The 18,820-nt window shown below is 43.2% G+C and overlaps 2 protein-coding genes across 2 annotated transcripts in view; one reads left to right on the plus strand and one right to left on the minus strand.

Moving 5' to 3' along the window:
• Positions 1-14,767, minus strand: part of wwc3 (WWC family member 3) — a 32,269-nt gene extending 17,502 nt beyond the window's left edge. Inside the window, exons 1-5 of the mRNA XM_023428881.2 lie at positions 14,180-14,767; positions 3,199-3,308; positions 2,830-3,030; positions 2,412-2,488; positions 713-792 (exon numbers count right to left, since the gene is read on the minus strand). Of these exons, the coding sequence (XP_023284649.1) occupies positions 713-792; positions 2,412-2,488; positions 2,830-3,030; positions 3,199-3,308; positions 14,180-14,325 (614 nt within the window). The 5' untranslated portion in view covers positions 14,326-14,767. The remainder of the gene's footprint in view (positions 1-712; positions 793-2,411; positions 2,489-2,829; positions 3,031-3,198; positions 3,309-14,179) is intronic.
• A 2,110-nt stretch (positions 14,768-16,877) lies between these two features.
• cldn33b (claudin 33b) lies at positions 16,878-18,556 on the plus strand. Its single transcript, XM_023428990.2, has one exon. The coding sequence runs from the start codon at positions 17,328-17,330 to the stop codon at positions 17,985-17,987; it is 660 nt and encodes a 219-aa protein (XP_023284758.1). The 5' UTR covers positions 16,878-17,327; the 3' UTR covers positions 17,988-18,556.
• Positions 18,557-18,820: the final 264 nt, after the last annotated feature.

Genomic DNA, 18,820 nt, shown 5'->3' on the forward strand with positions numbered 1-18,820 from the left:
ACCCCACCTCCTCCCCCTCCCCTCTCCATGGAGCAACTTCCTCTCCAGGCTGAGCCTTGGCTCCCTGCACTCCACTGGTGCATCCTCTTCCTGAGGTGGAGTCCCCTATTCCATCAAAAACTCCCTCCATTTGCCTTTTCTCAAACACTCTCTTTTTTTTTCCTCCAAGAGGTGGAGCTTCTATTTCTAACATGAAATTTGGAACCGCTGTGAAATGTTCCCAGCGCAGAAAGACGCTATGTGTGTGTGTGTGTGTTTAAATACCAACACAAACTAAAGGAAAATGGAAACTGCCTCTAAACTAAAAGAAAAAGAAGAGTGTCTCCTGGTTATAATTTGAAAACCTCTCATTTTCCATGGGTCAAAGGTTTTTACTTACATGAACCGAATAATGTCTAATAATGAAATTAAACTACATTTGTGAACTGTGTGAAATACTAGAAAATTAAAAAAAGGATATTACAAATATAAAAACCCGATAAACTACATGAAATACTCTGTATGAACACAAAGAGACGTGTGAAGAGGAAAAAGAGAATAAACAGAGAGACTGAAGATAAAGGATGAGACCCAACACCGAAGGTGAGAGGGAATAAGAAGGGGAAAGGCCACTGGGTGGGGAGCAGCGGGGGCCGAGGGGTCGTAGGAAGGAGAAGGGGGGTCATGGGAGGAAGGGTGGGCCTGGGACACACAGAGGCAGAGGAACACTCACTCCTGCAGGGTCTCCACTCCCATTTCCTTATACTGCAGCTCCTGCTTCACCTGGGCCAGCTCCTGCTTCAGTCTGGAGAGCTGCGGACACAAGGCCGAGCACCGGGTTAGTGCGGTGCACAATGGGCTTCTCTCACCACCAGCACCACTCAGAACTGCTTAGTCATGACTATTCACACACAGGAATGTTTGACTGTGTTTATACAGAGATGTACATACACACTGGGTCTCACACTGAGGCTGCTCTCTCCTGAGGATGACTCTCATACTAACATTTTATCTGTAGCTGTGTAGAATGAGACTGTGGCTGTAGCATGTGACCTGAAAGCTTTTAGAGTATGATGTGAATTTAAAAAAGGGCTGTGCGATAATTCAGTGTCGTCTTATAAAGACTTTAAAGGGGCAAGCTACTCATTTCACACATCAAGTTCACTTCACTCATCATGGACTATTTTTCAGCCTGAAACCAGCTGTATAATGGCTTCTGTGGCTCTGCAGGAAATGATCTCAAGTTTAAGTAAATCACCCTGGTGATGTCATCAGGGTCTTGAGCCAAACTAGGAAATAAAGTCAATAGAGATATCAGTCTTTATTTTTTTACCTTTATTTTGTTTCAAAATTAGTTACTATGGCGTTTGTTTTACATGTTTGAAAAGTTTTGTCTAATTGAATGCACAACAGCAGAGACAGTTATTGCGATGACCATCAGCTGGATAATATTGCATTGTATCGTGCATGTATATCACTATCTGATTAATATAAAGGGTCTACAGATGTGCTAGCAGCTCTGTGGAGCTGTGGTTAGATACAGAAGCTGCTTTCCGCTGAATGTCAACATGCTAACATGCTAACATTCTCACAGTAACGATGCTAATATGCTGATGTTAAGCAGGTATAAGATATTTGCCATTTAGCACTAAACACAAAGTGCCGCTGATGCTGATAGGAGTGTCCTGATGATGGCGCTAGATGAAAAGTCAGTGGATCACAGTCATTAGGATTTATCCTCTGAGGACCATGAATGTCTCCATTAAAATTTAATGACGTAACATCCAGTAGATGTTAAGATATTTTTGTCTGGAGCAGATTTTGTGGGGCGGTTGTGGCTCTGGAGGTAGAGTGGGTCGCCCAACATAAGTGTGTGGCCCTATTACATAAAATAGAATCAATATTGTGATATTGATTTCATCCACATCGACCAGCTCTAATTGAAAATTTAAAATGTTTACCAAATATTATTTTGATATTTACAGAAATAAAAATGATGAGCTGTGGCTGAAAAATCCCTTTGACTTTGCTCATATTGATTTCTGAGCGTTACCTATGAATAACCAATCGATCGATAAGGAAAGTATTATTAACAATTGCTCTTTATAAGATCAAAATAGTTGTAATCACTCTGGCTCTGATTTGTTCTAGTTAACAGATTTCTATAGTCACATTAAGTCTTATTCATCCTTTCAGAACAATGCTGCAGTAAACACCCTCACCCTTATGACTGATCTCAGAGAAATGTCCATCTTGGCCATGTGAGTCAGTAACCTAGCCTCTGCCTGACCCTTTGATGATGATCTCATCCTCATCCTCTCGAGTCCCCGGGCCAGAGCCACAGTATCCTGTAGGGGCCACACCCCGGCCCCCTTTTCTGCCCAAAGAGCCCCTCACTGTTCTCCCATTGTTCTCCTCTGATAATGACTTACCCGCTCCCGTCTACAAGCTATTTCCACTTTTATTTGGTCAGGGTCGTATTTGGCGTTTGAGGACGAGCCGGAGAGCGCTGTGAACACAAGGAAAGAGAAGGACAGGGGGATCAGCTGTGAGTTAACAGTGATGATTTTAAAGTTAACTTGATGGGGGGAGGGGGTCCAGTGTTGTCTCCCAGCCTTTGTTGCCTGTAGACACCCCCTGAATACTTTGTGTTTGACAGTTGGCTGGAGTGAGGAGGGCAAAACCGGGTGGGGGTGGTTAAAGGGGAGGCTGTGGTAAACCAGGAACTGGGACTTTCTATAGATTTTCTATAGATCTGAACCCCCCACCAGTTCCTGAAGGGACATCAACAATATAGAGTGTCCAGGCCAGAGAACCAGGTGAAGTCAGAGCTGGATGTTAGTGTCTTACTGCTGGTGATGGAGCGGTTGTCCTCAGAGAGCTCGTGGAAGAGCAACATTTCCTGCTGAGCCAGCTCCAGACGCTGCTGCTTGACCAGGTACATCTCCTTCTTGGCTTTGAGGGCCTCCTGGGCCACCACAAGGTACTCCTTCAGCATGCGCTCCTGCTCCTGCCGCCATTGAGTCCGCGGGTTCTCAATCTGGGTGGTCTCTGACAACAGAGCACAACAAAGATGACGTGTGATAATACAAATAAAATAAAAATCTCTGTTGTGGCTTCTTTGAGATACTGATATCCAGTGGACATTCATAAAATACAGAACTCTGAGGTTCCCTGCAGGACTGCTACGATAATACTGTATGGAAACAATGTACTCACTGTTGATGTGGTCGATGTAGTAAACTCCCACTTGCTGGTCGTAAACTTCCTCCCACCCGAGAGGCAGCTCATCTCCAACACAGTCGGCAAATGTCAGCGGTTTAGTGATCCTGAAATGATTTAAAATCCATTCAGTGCAAGAGGAACACAGAGGAGCGCACACATCCACTTTTATATCAGCTGAAGAATTAACAGCATCCTGCACCTCCACACGCTCTCTCTCGTTTCATTTTCAATGTGCCAATAATCAATATTGATCAAAAATAATGTGAACCATAATAACTAATGTCTGTGATGTAATGATAATAATTAGAGCACGACACAAAAAGTGAAGATTTGTTATAATTACTTTTCTCTGCCCACACAATGAATGAGAGTATGAATGGATACAGCAGGTCATTTATGTTTATGCAACTCTTTCACTTATTTCATGTGTTCAACGACTTCAGCAGATACAAATGAGGCAAAAAAATGACTATTTCCCGTGAGATATCATTTTTACTGGTTCCTCATATCCCAATACTAGCTTATGATGTGTCAGTTAATATTATTGGCACACTTTTTTAAAATTAGCTGAGCACTCAAACCCAAACTTTCAACTGTTGTATAAACAAAAAGTAGCAAATAAAACCATCAACAGATAAAGAAAAAGAAAAACATCCCAAAAGATCCTGAAGATTCAACATTGCTCTGAAACCCCTCTGTGTCAGTTCAGGGGGTCAGGACCCCCCCCACCCCCACCCCAGTGAATATGGCAGCAGCTAAATCCAGGCATAGTGAAAAACATAGTTCAACTAGTCGAGCCAGACAGCTAACTAGGCTAATGTTAGCTTAGCAGAGGAGCAGTAATTGAATCTCAGATTTTGGCCTGAGTGGAATTTATGGTTCTCTGTGGCTACACTACATTTTAATCACATATTGTAATGTACTAAATTATAAATTAAATGAAATTCTTAATACTTCCATACTCCATACCAAGGGACTATTTATAAGTTTTCTCTGCCGCCGAACGTGGTTTCTTGACAGGTTGTGATTCAAGAACTTCGACCATCGTTGTGAGGTTGGTGGCTACAGTGAGCCGCTATCAGAAAGTGATGAGACGGGCCAGAGCTAGCTGGATTACTGCAGTCAGCCTGTGCAGGGCAGCAAATTTCATACATCCAAGTTGTGTTCTCATATGTCAATAAACAACTTTAATTTTAAATGTAGTCATATTAGTGTATATACATGTGTAAACATATAGTAGTTACAACATGACAATGCACTCTTTGGTGTTTTATTTAGCTTACTCTGTGAAACCTGAGTCGTCTTTTCTCAACAGAGTTTAGTCCAATGATTGCGTGTGAACCCTGGTTTTAAACAGCTACGGTTACTGGCAGGGTTGTCTACATACACAGTGATGATTTCAAAAATATGAGGAGAACTTGTTGAAAGTGAAATCTGCTGTGGTAACTCTACTCAGACTTTCTTCTTAAAGCTTGAATTAGCAGGGATTAAATGTCAGCAGTAAACGGCAGCCAGAGTGTAACGGTTTATTAAAGCATGTGTGTGGAGGGAGGGCCCCCATCAGCACACACCGACTCTGACAGGGCCGAGCTAATGACATCAGCCTGACACATAACTATCTCTACTAATCTCCACACATCAGTGAGCTGTGAACCATCGGGTCTGATGACAGCGCGTCCAGTAACCGTCTGATTACCATCAATCAGCGCAGACAAAGGGGGGTCCAGTGACAGTGACCCCCAGCCCACCACAGTATGCTCAAAATGCAGACGGCACATGAGACCTGATCCCAGTGAGTTACTGCCTACAGTGAGGGGACGGCCCGGAGAGAGTGGCTGAGGTATTCTGCAGCACATGCCTCAGGAGACAGACACAGCAGCTCTGCTCTCTGCACTCAGGACAAACTTCACTGGATCTCACCTTCAGTTTGTTTCAAACATTTGGGTTAGAGGGAAATGCCACCAGCACTGAGACACATGCTGATGATTCAAATTCAGCAACACAGAAGCTCTCCTCCTCTCTCACAAAACTCAAAAAAGCCTTTATTAGCACTGTCAGGGTTTACTGAAGGAATCTTAGCTGATGATGAATCCTCTTAAGCTTTAAAAAAAAAAAAAAAACTTTCAGTGCCTCAAATTCAATAAACTCTCTTTGCATTTCACACATGTTCATCACTGACGTGCAGCCTTTGTGTAGACGACAAGTCAATATTATTATTCATTATCTCTTCCTATAATTATCGTTATGACAGAATCCTCAGACTGAGATATCGTAGTTAATGAACGATAAGTCTTCATACATTAGATCACAGACACTAAACAGGACCCGGCTGTATAAATGCTTTATGTGATGAAGTCTTGCGTATATGGTCAGTATGCTGAGATAGAGATTACACTGTTACTGAACTGCACAAATGATTATTATCACAATAAACTGATTGATTGTATGATCTTTTAGATGTCATAAAAATGCCCATTGCAGTTGAAATGAGCCCAAAGTGATGCCTTCAAGTACCTTACTGTGCACAGCAACAGTTCATGGATAATCACTGTAAATTGAATATCCATGAACTGGATGTCTGATTTGTTTCCAGCCATTTAAAACCATGTAAAGTTAACTCCTGACCTAACCTTAACCCTCATCAAATCAAATCACATCTGTTCTCAAATGTAAACACAACATAACTTTATATGGATGATTCTGTTCTTCTCTCTGTACTTGTTGATCACCACAGGACTTCTTAGATTCATCTTGTGACCCTCTTTGGGGTTTCTTTCCTCAGCTTGGGAACCACTGGACAAATCAATTACCTGCCTCATAATTTCAGCTCTAACATCTCTGTACTTGAGTGCCCCAACAAAGACTCACATATTCCCGAAAGAACTGTTTATGTCAGCACCAATTACCTGCTCACGTCTCCTGCAGACAGTCAGCAGCCTGGTGACAGTGGTTCTCACGAGTCATGTGCAGCCACACACAGGGACAAGGCAAACACGAGCCCCCACCACCACCACCTTCTCCTGCTCTCAGTGTTTGCCAAAGGTAAACAAGTGTCCAGAGACTAAATGCACTTGTAAATACTTAAAAAACACTCAGACAGGCAGTCACACTTGACTGAAGGAGAAGATTCAGAGGCATCGTAACAATATGAAAAATTACAAACAGAACAGTAGTTGTGATATATATTTGATTTAGCTAAAAGGGGAAGACCACAAGCAGCTATGGATGTGAGGGTGTGTGACGTCAGTGGGAGTTTAGTCCTGATCTGCCCTCCGACCTCTCCAGGGAGAGAAAGAGAGACGGAGGGAAAAACATGTCCTCTCACAAATCTGAATCCCAATATCTGACTGTTTGGTTTATTATGCAGTCTTGTGACAGCAGCCTCTGTTTGCCCAAGTCATGTCTCAGTCTTGGGAGACTCTAACCGCTGCACAGCACAACAGACCCACACAGAGGAGGACACACACACACACACACACACACACACACACACACACACACACACCAGCAGCAGCAGCAAGGAGCAGGAGAGGAGTAATCTGATGACAAACATTTAGAGAGACGACTCAGACAAAACTACAAGGAGCTGAACATATGAGTATTTTTAATGTATGAAATCTACAGCAGGACATAAAGAATAATGGTTTCACTCTCCTGTCAGACTGACACAGTGACCCCGCACTGACACTGTGAATCTGTCAACAGTATGAATTACCCAACAGAGGTTAATGCAGGTCTCATCTGCTCTGCTCTGCTTTCAAAGGATGAACATTGATTTCACTATAAGACTATTATGGAGTAAAAATGAAATGTAAAAACTTTGTGATCTATTGATTTTTCATATTGTGCTTTCATTAGTTCAAGGTAAATGTTAGCGTGCTAACGTACTGAACTAAAATGGTAAACATTATACCTCCTTCACATTAGCATTGTCATTGTGATCATGTTAGCATCAGCTTTTAGCTGAAATCACTGCTGTGCTTCAGTACATGTTACCATGACTACAGACTCTTTAGTTTCATTTTCACGACCTGAGTCAGATCTGTCAGATTTTCTGTTGCAACAATGTCAAGTAACTTAAGGAAGATATACACAGCAGATACTGTATCTAATGAGGTTTTAACCAAGCATCAACCTCCAAGGCTGGAAAATGAAGCCAATACAGAAGTGCTAAAACCTGCAGTTCCTCTAATGGCCACTAGAGTCTGGCTCCAACAGTGAGTCAGTCCCCATAGACTCCCATGTTAAACTGTCCAACTTTACAGCAGAAATAAACATGTTTACAGCCTGGTACAACAACAGTTTTGGTCTCTAGAGCTGATCTCCTCCTTCATGACACCTGTACGGGTGCTTCCCTGTACGGTATGCTTCCCACAAAATCCATTCACCAAAGTCTTGTCTCCACACACGCGCCACCTCTTTGACAATTTTTGGATTAGCTGAGAGTTAGGGGCGGAGTCAGACACAGCCAAGATGGCGACAGTGGAGCAGCTCATTCTGAGCTCCAGAAACTAGCAGGTGATGTCACAGAGGCTATGTACATTTTAACACCAGGGAAAACATAAAAGCATTAAAAAATATATTTTTCAAATGATGCTGTGATATAATGTATATTTTAAATTTACACACTCTGCAGGATCCTCTTTCAGGCTGAGAGGAAACAGAAAATGAGACAGATCTCTGAAATAGAAAAGAGAGACTGACAGAATGACAGGCATGTTCAGCTGTGGAGGACTTACATGCTGCGGGGCCTTCTACAACTTCCCAGCAAAATATATTTAGTTGTCAAAGACATTTGCTAATTCTAGAATAATCTGTGCCATCATGGGTCGTCCCACAGGATATTTCTATCTGCAGCCCCCCCCTTTTTTTTTTTTTTTGCTTGGCGACGGGCTGCTGTATGGGAAAGGCATGTGAAACTGGAGTCTGGGCCACTGGACCTCGTCTGGTCTGGTCATCCCAACCAGCCCGTCAGCCTTTGTTTTCTCACCACAACAATTAAAATGTGCCAAACTGTGGATTCTGCAAAAAATCATATCCCTTGTTACGTTCAATCACAGAAGCCAAGAAGCGGGTTTTAATACTCTGGATCTGGGTTACTATTCTTCAGCTTGACCACAATGAGCTCACCAAGACTTGACAGCCACATGTTTTCAAGCAGCTAACACGGCTCTATAAGACACTCCTGGCGCTACTGCCTTTCACACAGTTCATACAGTTCATATTAAATTAAAAATGCTGTTGATTACTCCACCAAATGTGTTAATTTAGTCAAGTTGTCACCACAGCCCAGCACAGGCTTCCCAGCGTAGGAGTGCACATGGGATACATTTCTGACACTGGTGTTTAATTGTGTGATGGTTCACTGTATAAATAAACCAAACACCAGAGTGATAAAACAGCAGATAGAGTCAACCACTACAGAAGACTGTTAAAGAGCTGCGAGCCTCAAAAAGACATCAACAAACTTATCCAACCACTTCAAGTCTTCTATCGCCTCAGTAAACCAGCTGCTGCTGCCTACAAATAAGAATTGAGGCTTGACCTCTGGATGACAGGCATTGCATGTGTGACCGGAAAAACAACAAATGTCATGGCACAGACAACACTGTTGTAGATGGGCATAAGCCAATAACAGAAAATATTATAACTCCAATAATCGCCAAAAACATCACCTGTTCTCATTGTAATGTCAGCTCCTCTCTGGAGGCGACAGACAGTCTCTGACAAAAAAGGCCACGAGTATTGTTGGACTAAAAATTCCTTTCTGTGTTAAAAAAGAAATGTGAAAACAACTTTTGGAGGAATGTCATTTATGTCCAGCCTCTCTGAGGACCGGGTGCAGCATTTCAGAGCCCGGCCTGAAGCAGCTGACAGGCTGACAGACACCCACTTCTCCCATTATGTGTTGAATCTTATAGAAATAGGTCTCTATAAGTAGCCCCACATCCCTGTCTCTGTTCACATTTAGACAGCGTCTGGACACATGGGAAGGGCTCGTCTTGTCGGGAGCAGAGAGTTGGGTCCACTGAGACAAAACTGTCATACTGTCAGAACAGCCATCAGGGCTGGAAGGAGCATCATACTTCAGTTCCTTCACTATAATATCACTCAAATACTGAAGCACTATGTGTTTAAATGTAAGTGTCTCTTTAAAGGAGCATTTTGAGAAACACATCTACACATAGCTACAACAACACATGGTCACTGTGAAAGGCTCAGTGTAGCACTGACCACAGTCGTTTTAATATAAAATAAGCGAACACTTGACTTTTTAAAAGTCAGGTTGACTGCCATAACCCTACTTTAAAGGAACAGTTGAATATTTTGAGTCTCTACCATGTCTCTCTCTCTCTGTCTGTACTGTAAATATGAAGTTAGGGCCATCAGCCAGTTAGCTTAGCTTAGCACAAAGACTGGCAGCATGGGGAAGCTGCTAGCCAACATCTGCTCAAAACTCTGCTGACCAACACCTTGAAGCTCGAGCCTCATCGTCTCTGTGATGAGCGGATGCTCAACGTGAGTTACTGCGCCTCGCCAAGAAATAGTCTGGCATGTAATGTTTTAATTACTGAGCTTCAGAGGTGTTGGTATCCTGGTTTTGTTAAATTTGAATATAGCTAAGCTAGCTGTTTCCCCGTTTCCACTCTTTATGCTAAACTAAGCTAAGCTAAGCTAAGCAGCTGTTGGTGAGAGCTTCATATACAGACCTGAGTGTTGCGATGAACTGTCCGCAAGAAAGTGAATAAGCATGTTTTACAATAGTTTATAACAGAGTATAATGTTGTTTTAAGAAGATACATGCATTAATTAAGATCTTCTATCAATCATTAAAACTAAAGCATCCATAACTGAATGCTGGTGCATAAATAGTTAGTGAATGAGAATATAGCACAGGTGCAATCATTTAAAACATGTCTTCATATGAGAAGTTATTACAACTGTTGGTAAATGACATACATTAAAAAAACTATTTAAATGCCCTCAAATCAGCTCATTACTACATTAAACTGTTTTACATACAAGAGTGTTTATAATGCTCATAAATGCTAAATAAGGTGTTAAAGTTCAAATGTTATCCAAAAAGTTAAAGTGGAAGTGCTCATGTTAGAAGGACCACACTGAATTATAAGTACATGAAAAGCTGGTTTATTATATATAAATGAAGTTTATTATCATTATTATCATTATTGTTTATTACTTTTGTTTTCTCACCTCTAATAGTTTGGTATTTTAAAAAGTGAAGCCAAGAGGTGTTACATACAGAAACACACACACCAAACGGGTCGAGCCAGTGTTGTCAACAATGGTTGGGAAAAGAAAAAAAAACAATGGTGGCTCAAAGCTGGAGGTTGGTCCACTGAGTTTGGCATGTCCTGTTTAGGTAGCGTTCTTCACAATATACACATAAAACACAAACCAGCCACAATCTTTGACTGCTGACTATAAGAGCCATCAACACACAGAGAACTGAGGCAAAGCAAAATCTACAAAGTGTTTTTATTGTTGTAAATGATCCAGTAACATGGGTGGTCAGCTGGATGAGCTGGACATCAGAGGGAGAAACTGCAGCAGGAAAGTGGTTTGAACTTCCAGAAAAAGGAGCGAGGTGAGAGCTGAAGACAAGCAGATTGTCACAGAAAACACACACGGCAAAATGACACCGGATCAAGCAATGGCATGTTCCTAACCTCCCCCCACCAAAAGACAAAAAAGAGCCATCATAATGAAAACACTGGGGGAAGCAAAATAACAGCGGGGTTCAGCGCATGTGAATAACCTTTCGGTGCTGGAAACACAGCTCACCCTTTCCAGAATAATTGAATTTGGTGTGCTTTGTGACCAAGTATAAAGGCCTCCCTTTGCTGAGCGGCAGGCCGGCCATGACTGTTGCATAACAGAGCTAATAAAGGAGGCCTACGGGGCCCAGGACGGAGAGGAGGAGGCAGACACGTGGGAACTGCCTCTGTTCTGCTGCTTTGTCTGGGGCCGCAAGCAAGCAGAGCCCCTGAGCATTAGCGTAGGCATGCCTAACATAACGCTCATTCCACTGTAACAAAAAAGCCCCACAGAACAGCTCAGCTTATCTGCAGGAGCTGGCAGGGCCACCCCAGGCTGCTCAAGGTGTCCACCATCCTTTGATCATCACCAGTCATCACTGGGGGTGTAGACGGTTTACAAAATGCAACGTTTTAAGAGACTTCTATTTGTCCTTAAAAGTTGGGTCATATCATAGTGTTGATAAACGCAAGGTTAGTTCCAGCTCTGCACTGCGTTAACACATACATCTAATCTTTCACTGCATGCTGTCATCTGACCAAAACAGCTCCATCCAGCTTCTCTCCTACCTGCAGACGTCTGATGTACCAGCCGGAGAAAGCTGAACTCAGGATCTCAGGATGGCAGCACCTGAACTCTGCAGTGACACACAAACTGTTACACTGAGCTTTTGATTCTTGAGCATCACGAGTTGCTGAGGAGCTCCTGAGGCTGCTGTTTCGCTTCATACACAGATCATATTATTCCCAAAATATGAGCGTTTGATCCTGGCAAAATAAGGCGTGTTTCAATGCCCTGAATTTCACACTTGTCCTGTCACCAAGGCCCAACAAACCCTGACTGGGTGACTGGGTGACTGGTTTCCTATTTATTCACAGCAAAAGTTTCCACTAACCTTCTTTGTAATTATTTAAGTCTGCTTTTAGGCAAGAATGCCAAAAAATGTGACTAGTTGTGACATCTTAAATGTGAATATTTGCTGGTTTTCTTAGTCTTGTATGACAGGTCAGCCAGAACAAGACATCTGTATATGTGATGTTTGGTTTTTGGGATGGTGATGGACATTTTTCACTATTTTCCTACTCTTTATAAACAAAACTGTTATTCAGGAAAAATATTCTGCAGATGAATCAACACTGAAAATAATCACCTGTTAACTGAACTAAACTAGGGTTCTCATGGCTGATTATATATATGTATATGAAATCTCAATATTTAAACTAATATTAGCCAATAATAAAAGCAATAAGAAAACGTGACTAGCCTGACAACATGTAATATCATGAAAAAAACATTGGTCGAAAGAAGACTGCCTTCCTCCTGTCTGTGTGGTGTTTAAATATCACTGCTCAGATGCTTCTGATTCCATGCAGCACATCTGAGGAATCTGATCACAACCACTTTGTTTCTTCTGGTGGAGCAGTGCGTCACACTTAGTTAAAGCCTGTAACTCATGAGGACAAAAGCCTATAATAACATGTACAACAATCCTTAACCTATCAGTCTCTGATTTTTGTTGTACTTAAACTGTTGACCTGAACCCTGACAGGGAGAAGTATGAAACTTTTGTCACCGCTGCCTTCATCTCCCTGCTCCATCCTCATCGTGCCAGAGTGGAACCCAAACAAACCATTTAAATGCAGCTGGTGGAAAAAGTTACACTGCTACTACTGAATAGCTGACACTTTTTGTATCTGTTGCATGTTAGCAGAAAGTCAGCTTCTAGTAATGTGATTTATTGGAAAGTCCGTATCAGGTGGTGACAGACATTCCTCTGGCCGAGATAACCTATAAATCACTGAGCTGCACCAGAACAAATGCAGAAAACAGTCTTTAGTCATGCAAACATAAAACCACAGAGAGAGCCCCCCCCAAAGCTGACCGGTAAAAGATCTTGTGAATCTGCTATCAGCTTCAAATAACAATGGTTAATCAACGTGCGGGGAGGAGGGGATCTTGAAGGAAATCAGGTTTCTCTTATCTAGATTACATGCAGCTACTACATTCCTACTGTCGAAATCAGCGGCAAGAAATCTGGTGTAAAATGTGATGTATGCAGCAACAAGCAAACAGATTTACTCAGAGACGGAAGCTCAAACTGGACTTGTGACTCCAGTCGTACTCAGAGTGTTGTTTCTGTGGATTTCTGCCTTTTCCTCATAATGCAGCAGAGTTTAAATGATTCTCAGTAATCTCACAAAGTCTGCTCTGAATGCCTGATTGAGCCTGTTTCTGGGTTGGTGAAATCCCAGTCCCCACAAAAGCATATCCTTGCAGCTTTCCCAGTGGCCCAACTAGCATTCCTCACATTTTTTCACAAAGATTTCTGGGAGTTGGAGTTTAAAGCTCTTACCGTGCTCCATTCTCCTCAAATCCAGTGAAACACACACATTAAGGGTCATTTTGAGATGAGCTGGCTCATCACAGAGCAGACCTCAGAGCTGGACTTGACACACTGCTGGTCTTGGGGAGGTGTCTTTGTATGAAAAGGAAAGGGGAGCTGGATAACAATAGGTCTCTGTGTTAGGTGTGTGAACCAGGAATGTTTCAGGTCACTGGAAGTCATAAATCTACAGATCTGAGCGATGAGTCTGGATGACTGAAGTCTGAGACATCTACTGAAGAGGACACAGATTACTGTAAACTCAGAGGACCAGACTGACAGGGTTTGTATGTGCTGTCTGGTGATACCCACCTCCTCTGAAACATAACAAACCGGAAAGGCTGATCTGCTGAGTAAATCCATCGCAATTCTAACAAAAAAACGCTCATATTCTACGTTTAAAGAGACACACTGGGAAAATATTAATTAGAGCAACTGCACGGTTTCTAACCATGGGCGATACATCCCGTGTTTGCATGGGAACTTCATCAAGAGGTGGGGAGGCCTCGACTGCTGCCAAATCTCAGCTGATTCATCGGTGGTGGCTACATTATCCACCGCAGCCTTGTATTACATTATGGGGAATGGGGGGAATTTACAGCCCTGACCCCCCAAAACAAAACTAAGCTGCCCTCTCTTGTAGTCGCCCCCTCCCTCCAGCCAGGCATCCCCTCCTGTAAGTTACTGTAGATTGTTGTTGAATCGACTTTACTTTGTGTGTGTGTGTGTGTGTGTGTGTGTGTGTGTGTGTGTGTGTGTGTGTGTGTGTGTGTGTGTGTGTTTAATCGCGGAGCTCCCGGGCCTTTAACATACCTATCTCTGGGGTCAATCCATGAAGTTTGCCGGGTATTGTGGTCGATAAAGAACACTCTGCCGTCGTAATCCCGGGCTTCCTCCCAGCCCGCGGGCAGCGGCAGCTCGGAGCTCTCTCGCCGCTTACCGCCGCTGACCCACGGCATAGCGTCGGGATGGTGAGAGGGCAGAAGCCCCCTGCCCTGCTTTTTATCCCCCCGAAAAAGTCGGTCTTCACTGCATTACAACAAACTCCACCTCGACGCACTTGTCGGCGCAAAGAACAGAGACACAAACACGAAAGTTTCCACCGAGGTTCTCCGCTAAAAAAGTCCCGCTGGAGGTACATCCACTTTTCTTCTTACAACCCCCCAAAAAACAGCACCGCAGCGCTCTCACGGTCCTCGGTCCTCCATGTTCGCCTCCTCCACCATATTTCATTCCTCCGTGTCCATATTCGGGTAGAGCGGATTTGCATAAGTGGTCGGACGTACGGCGGAGCGAGCTGCTCTGTCCAATGAGGAAACTTCAGGGCTCAACACTTTCATTAAAGTTTAATGTAATGTACCTCCGCGACATGTCACTGGATAGAAGAAGCAGCGTTAACAGTAAAGACAAGTTTTTGTAAATGTTCTGCTTTCAAACAACAACCAATGGATTCACATGAATTCACTGACCATTAACTTAACAAAATTATAATAATTATTATATGAACAGGAGTTATCACTGACACAGGTCAGAAGTTTAAAGCCGTTTAACTTTAATTTAAACTCACGGGCAACTCCCCCGTGGCTGTAGCGACAATCCCGTGTTTTGTTGTTGACTGCAGGGTTATTTCGATGGTGCAGCAGCGCCACCTGGTGGCCACTATAGATAAAGCAGCTGTCAGGATAACAACTTGACATCTTTCTCTTTGTACTTTTTTTACTACATTATGGATTTGCCAGGTTAACTCAAGGTTAACTGTGTGCTGATGAATCTGTATTCATCTCATTCATTATAAATGTCCTAAGTTCAGACTGTATGCACCACAGAAGCACAACAATATGAAACAACAGGGGCCTTAAGACAGTATCGCCATATCTCAGGGGCTTGTCTTGGGAAGGGGCCCTGAGTTAAAATCTAGTTTTAGGCAGATCTTATTATGTCAATATATTAATATATATTGTGCTTACACAAATAAATCTATTCTCTAATTAGCACAGACTAATAAATACTTATTGACTATATATGCATTATTAACAGAGATAAACGGGGAGCGGCTGCAGGATCTGCACTGTGGGTGTGAGGTGTGTTTGGTAATCACTGATGCTGTTTCTGCCTTTTCTTATTCTCAGTTTAAATCAAATGCGGAGACACTGATAAGAGCAGCGTTGATCTTTCAGTCTCTATGTTTGGTCCAGTGCAGTTTTGGGGCCCTGAGAGCTGCATCCCTACATAAAGAACCACTTAGGACCCCTAAGGACATTTTTGGTACAATGTGGATCAGTTATTTGCCCCACAGAGAGAGCCAAAGAATTAAAGCTCAAATTTCTGTCTTCACCATTTAGAGGCAGCAGGTCCAGTTCTCTGATCCAGTTCAAGGGTCATACTTTATATGTTCTAAGTCTTTATTTATATGTGTTTGAGCAACAGTTTAAACTCTATCAAGAGGAAGCTGGATTCAGTTTTTTGACATCTGGTGTAATTCAGGACCTTGGCGACCTCTATCTGTGACCAGTAGGACCTGAAGCTCCACTCACTGAATTTATTTCCTCATAGTTTCCTCCAGGTTTCTGGTGTAGTTACTGAAATTCAGTGTGGCATGAAATTCAAGAGGAATTTCCAATGAGCGGGGATTTCTGTGGTCAAACATGTTGTTATTATGACTCTTTACATCTGTGTCACTGCAGAGATGTTGTGAGACTGTGGAAGATAATGTTGTCTTTTTCTGGTGGGGTTTGGAGTTGCCTGTCACTCCACCCACCCAGTGCATCAGACAAATGTCCCCGTGCTGCGACCTTCTACCAGTGCACCAGGCTGTGTGTGTGCATGTGTGTGGCCAAACAAACGCAGAGTGTTTGTCAAGACGTCTGTTCAGTCAGCTGAGTGTGTTCTTCTCCAGAGGAGGAGGGGTGTAACAGGCCGGGGATTTTATCTGTGCATTTTTGTTTGTGTGTGTGTGTGTGTGTGTGTGTGTGTGTGTGTGTGTGTGTATAGCTGGGAAACATTTTCTCCCATCACAGCTTTGATCTATAGCCTCCTACGTCCATTTCCCACAGGCTGTGTAGTATTCATATGAGTACACACAATAAGCTGCTCTGTTGTTTCTGTGTCAGTCACATGCAGCAAAAAGCCTGACTGTGACACCAGCTATCCCAAACTGATGGACATAAAAGTAAAATAGCATGCACTATTATTCTTTAGATAAACCAGGGAGCAAATTTTATTTTCCTTGCATGGGATATAAAATAATTAAGAGCCTGGTTGTGTCTTTATGATACCTTAACATTATAAAGACAGTCTCCTCTTTAGCACACATGCTCCTGAGGTATGAGGACAGTATAAGTGCTGCAGCAAGATGTTCTAATGTTAATCACACAGATTAAAGAGGTTTTATTGTATCTCTGGAGGCAGATCAGTTGATGAGAAGCTTATCTTTGACATTTGTACATAAATAATAACCTGACTTTATTGCCTTGTGTTGCCTGTGTTTATTTGTTGCTGAAACTGCTGTCTCTCTGAGGGGATACAGAATACAAAAATAGACATCAGGAAGTGTTTTCAACATAAAAATGCAAAAATAATATCCTGTCTACATGTCTGATGAGATCTCCCGAGGCCTGCTATCGTAGAAAAAAAGCGTTTGATAGAGATCTTGTGGCAGCCTGGTCATCTCTGCCTCTGCCCCTGCTGCCCATTGGCACAGCAGCAGCAGCAGGAGGACCACAAAGGGGAGGGCCGAGCGGCCCCCTCTCCTCCCTGCAGCAGAAGATGTGAGCTCCTCTGAGTGGAAACTGTTTGTGAGAGAGCTCCGAGTTCAGAGACCAAGCAGTCAAGTCTAATTATCAGGTGTTGTGAGCAGCCTCTTTCCTGACTGGACGTCAACAGGGCTCTCCAGAGAAGAAGAACTCTTGTGGCTCTGTCGAGCGTGGAGTCCAGAGAGAGAGAGAGAGAGAGAGAGAGAGAGATGGATACGTGCGCCTGCGCCTTGGAGCTGCTGGGGATGCTGGTCTATGTCGGAGCGTGGTTGTGCGCTTTGACGACCACTATCTTACCACAGTGGCTGACCATGTCCACGGCGCTGCTGCCTGTGGAGAGCTACGAGCTGGGCCTGTGGGAGACCTGCGTGGTCCAGGATGTCGGGGGGATGGAGTGTAGAGCCTATGACAGCCTGCTGGGCCTGTCCAGTGACCTCAAGCTGGCCCGCATCCTCATGTGCGCCTCCCTCGCTGTGGGCATGCTGGGAATCCTGGTAGCTATACCTGGACTTTACCTGGTCAACAGCTGTAAAGAAAATGGAGGGTATCAAACCAAGAGGACTTTAACTGTGATCGGAGGGGTGCTGGGGATGGTTTCTGGAGTGCTGTGTCTGGTCCCTGTGTCTTACATGGCTCATTTAGCCGTGATCCATTTCTTTGATGATAAAGTACCTGATGTGGTGCCCAGGTGGGAGTTTGGAGATGCCTTGTTCTGCGGCTGGGTGGGAGGATTTCTTCTCATAGTGGCCGGGCTGCTTCTGGTCTCGTCTTGCTTGTGTTCCCAGGTGGAGCCTCAGCCTGCGCTGCAGCGGCGCTACCAGGTGATGAGCACAGACGTTAACTTCAGGAAGCGCTCAGAGTACGTTTAAGGGATGAATGATGATGATTTACCTGCTTAGAGATTGACAGCACAACACAATCAACTGTAGAACTGCACTTCAAACTGCTTAGAAACAATGATGTTGACATCTGGTTTAATATCAGATACAATTTACCGTGTGAAAGTTTCTTCTTCTTTCTCTATCATTTCAAAGGCTTTGTAAAACAGTGAAATTGACACCTTGTTCCAGCCATTTTCACCTGTACAATCAAACATTTGATTTCAGGACCTCCTGCTGTGACAGTACAAATGAATATTTTTTTAAAGATATGTTTTATAAGATGCTTTATATTCCTTATTCTAGGCCTTCCTCTTATCAGTACCAACAAAGCAGAAACAGGGTTTCATAGTGTCTCATTTATGAGAAAATTTAGCTTTAAAATGCTGTGATTGTAAATTATTCTTGATACTAAAACATAGAGAAAGCACATGTTTTTCTAGTGGAGTTTGCTTGTGTGCTGTAACATGCAGCACGTCCAGAAGATTCACATAAAGACTTCTGTTGAAATTCTATTGAAATATTTTCTCTTTTTTCCATTAAAGATGTAATTTCTTCTAGTATTGTATTTTCTATTAGAATTTCTTGAAAATGATGATGTGTTGATAAACTCTTCAGTTACATCAGAGGTGGAAACATGGCTGCTCTTTTGTTCTTTCATGATCCAGTTTCCCATCAGTCTCATAAACCCGCAGCCTATTTTGGTCTGACTTGGTCCCCAGTCACCCTCCAACCAGACAACAAGCTGAGTGGGGGGTGGGTGGGGGTGGGTGTGGGACTGAAAACAGGCATCTCGGTTCATCAGGTGTGTCTGCGGCGGTGGA

Source organism: Seriola lalandi, unplaced genomic scaffold (genome assembly GCF_002814215.2).
Source record: "Seriola lalandi dorsalis isolate HSWRI2012SDOR001 ecotype SW California unplaced genomic scaffold, Sedor1 jcf7180002054885, whole genome shotgun sequence".
NCBI classification, from domain to species: domain Eukaryota; kingdom Metazoa; phylum Chordata; class Actinopteri; order Carangiformes; family Carangidae; genus Seriola; species Seriola lalandi.

Excerpts from the sequence above, each read along its gene's own strand:
- cldn33b (XM_023428990.2), top strand. The coding sequence starts at position 17,328 with ATGGATACGTGCGCCTGCGCCTTGGAGCTGCTGGGGATGCTGGTCTAT.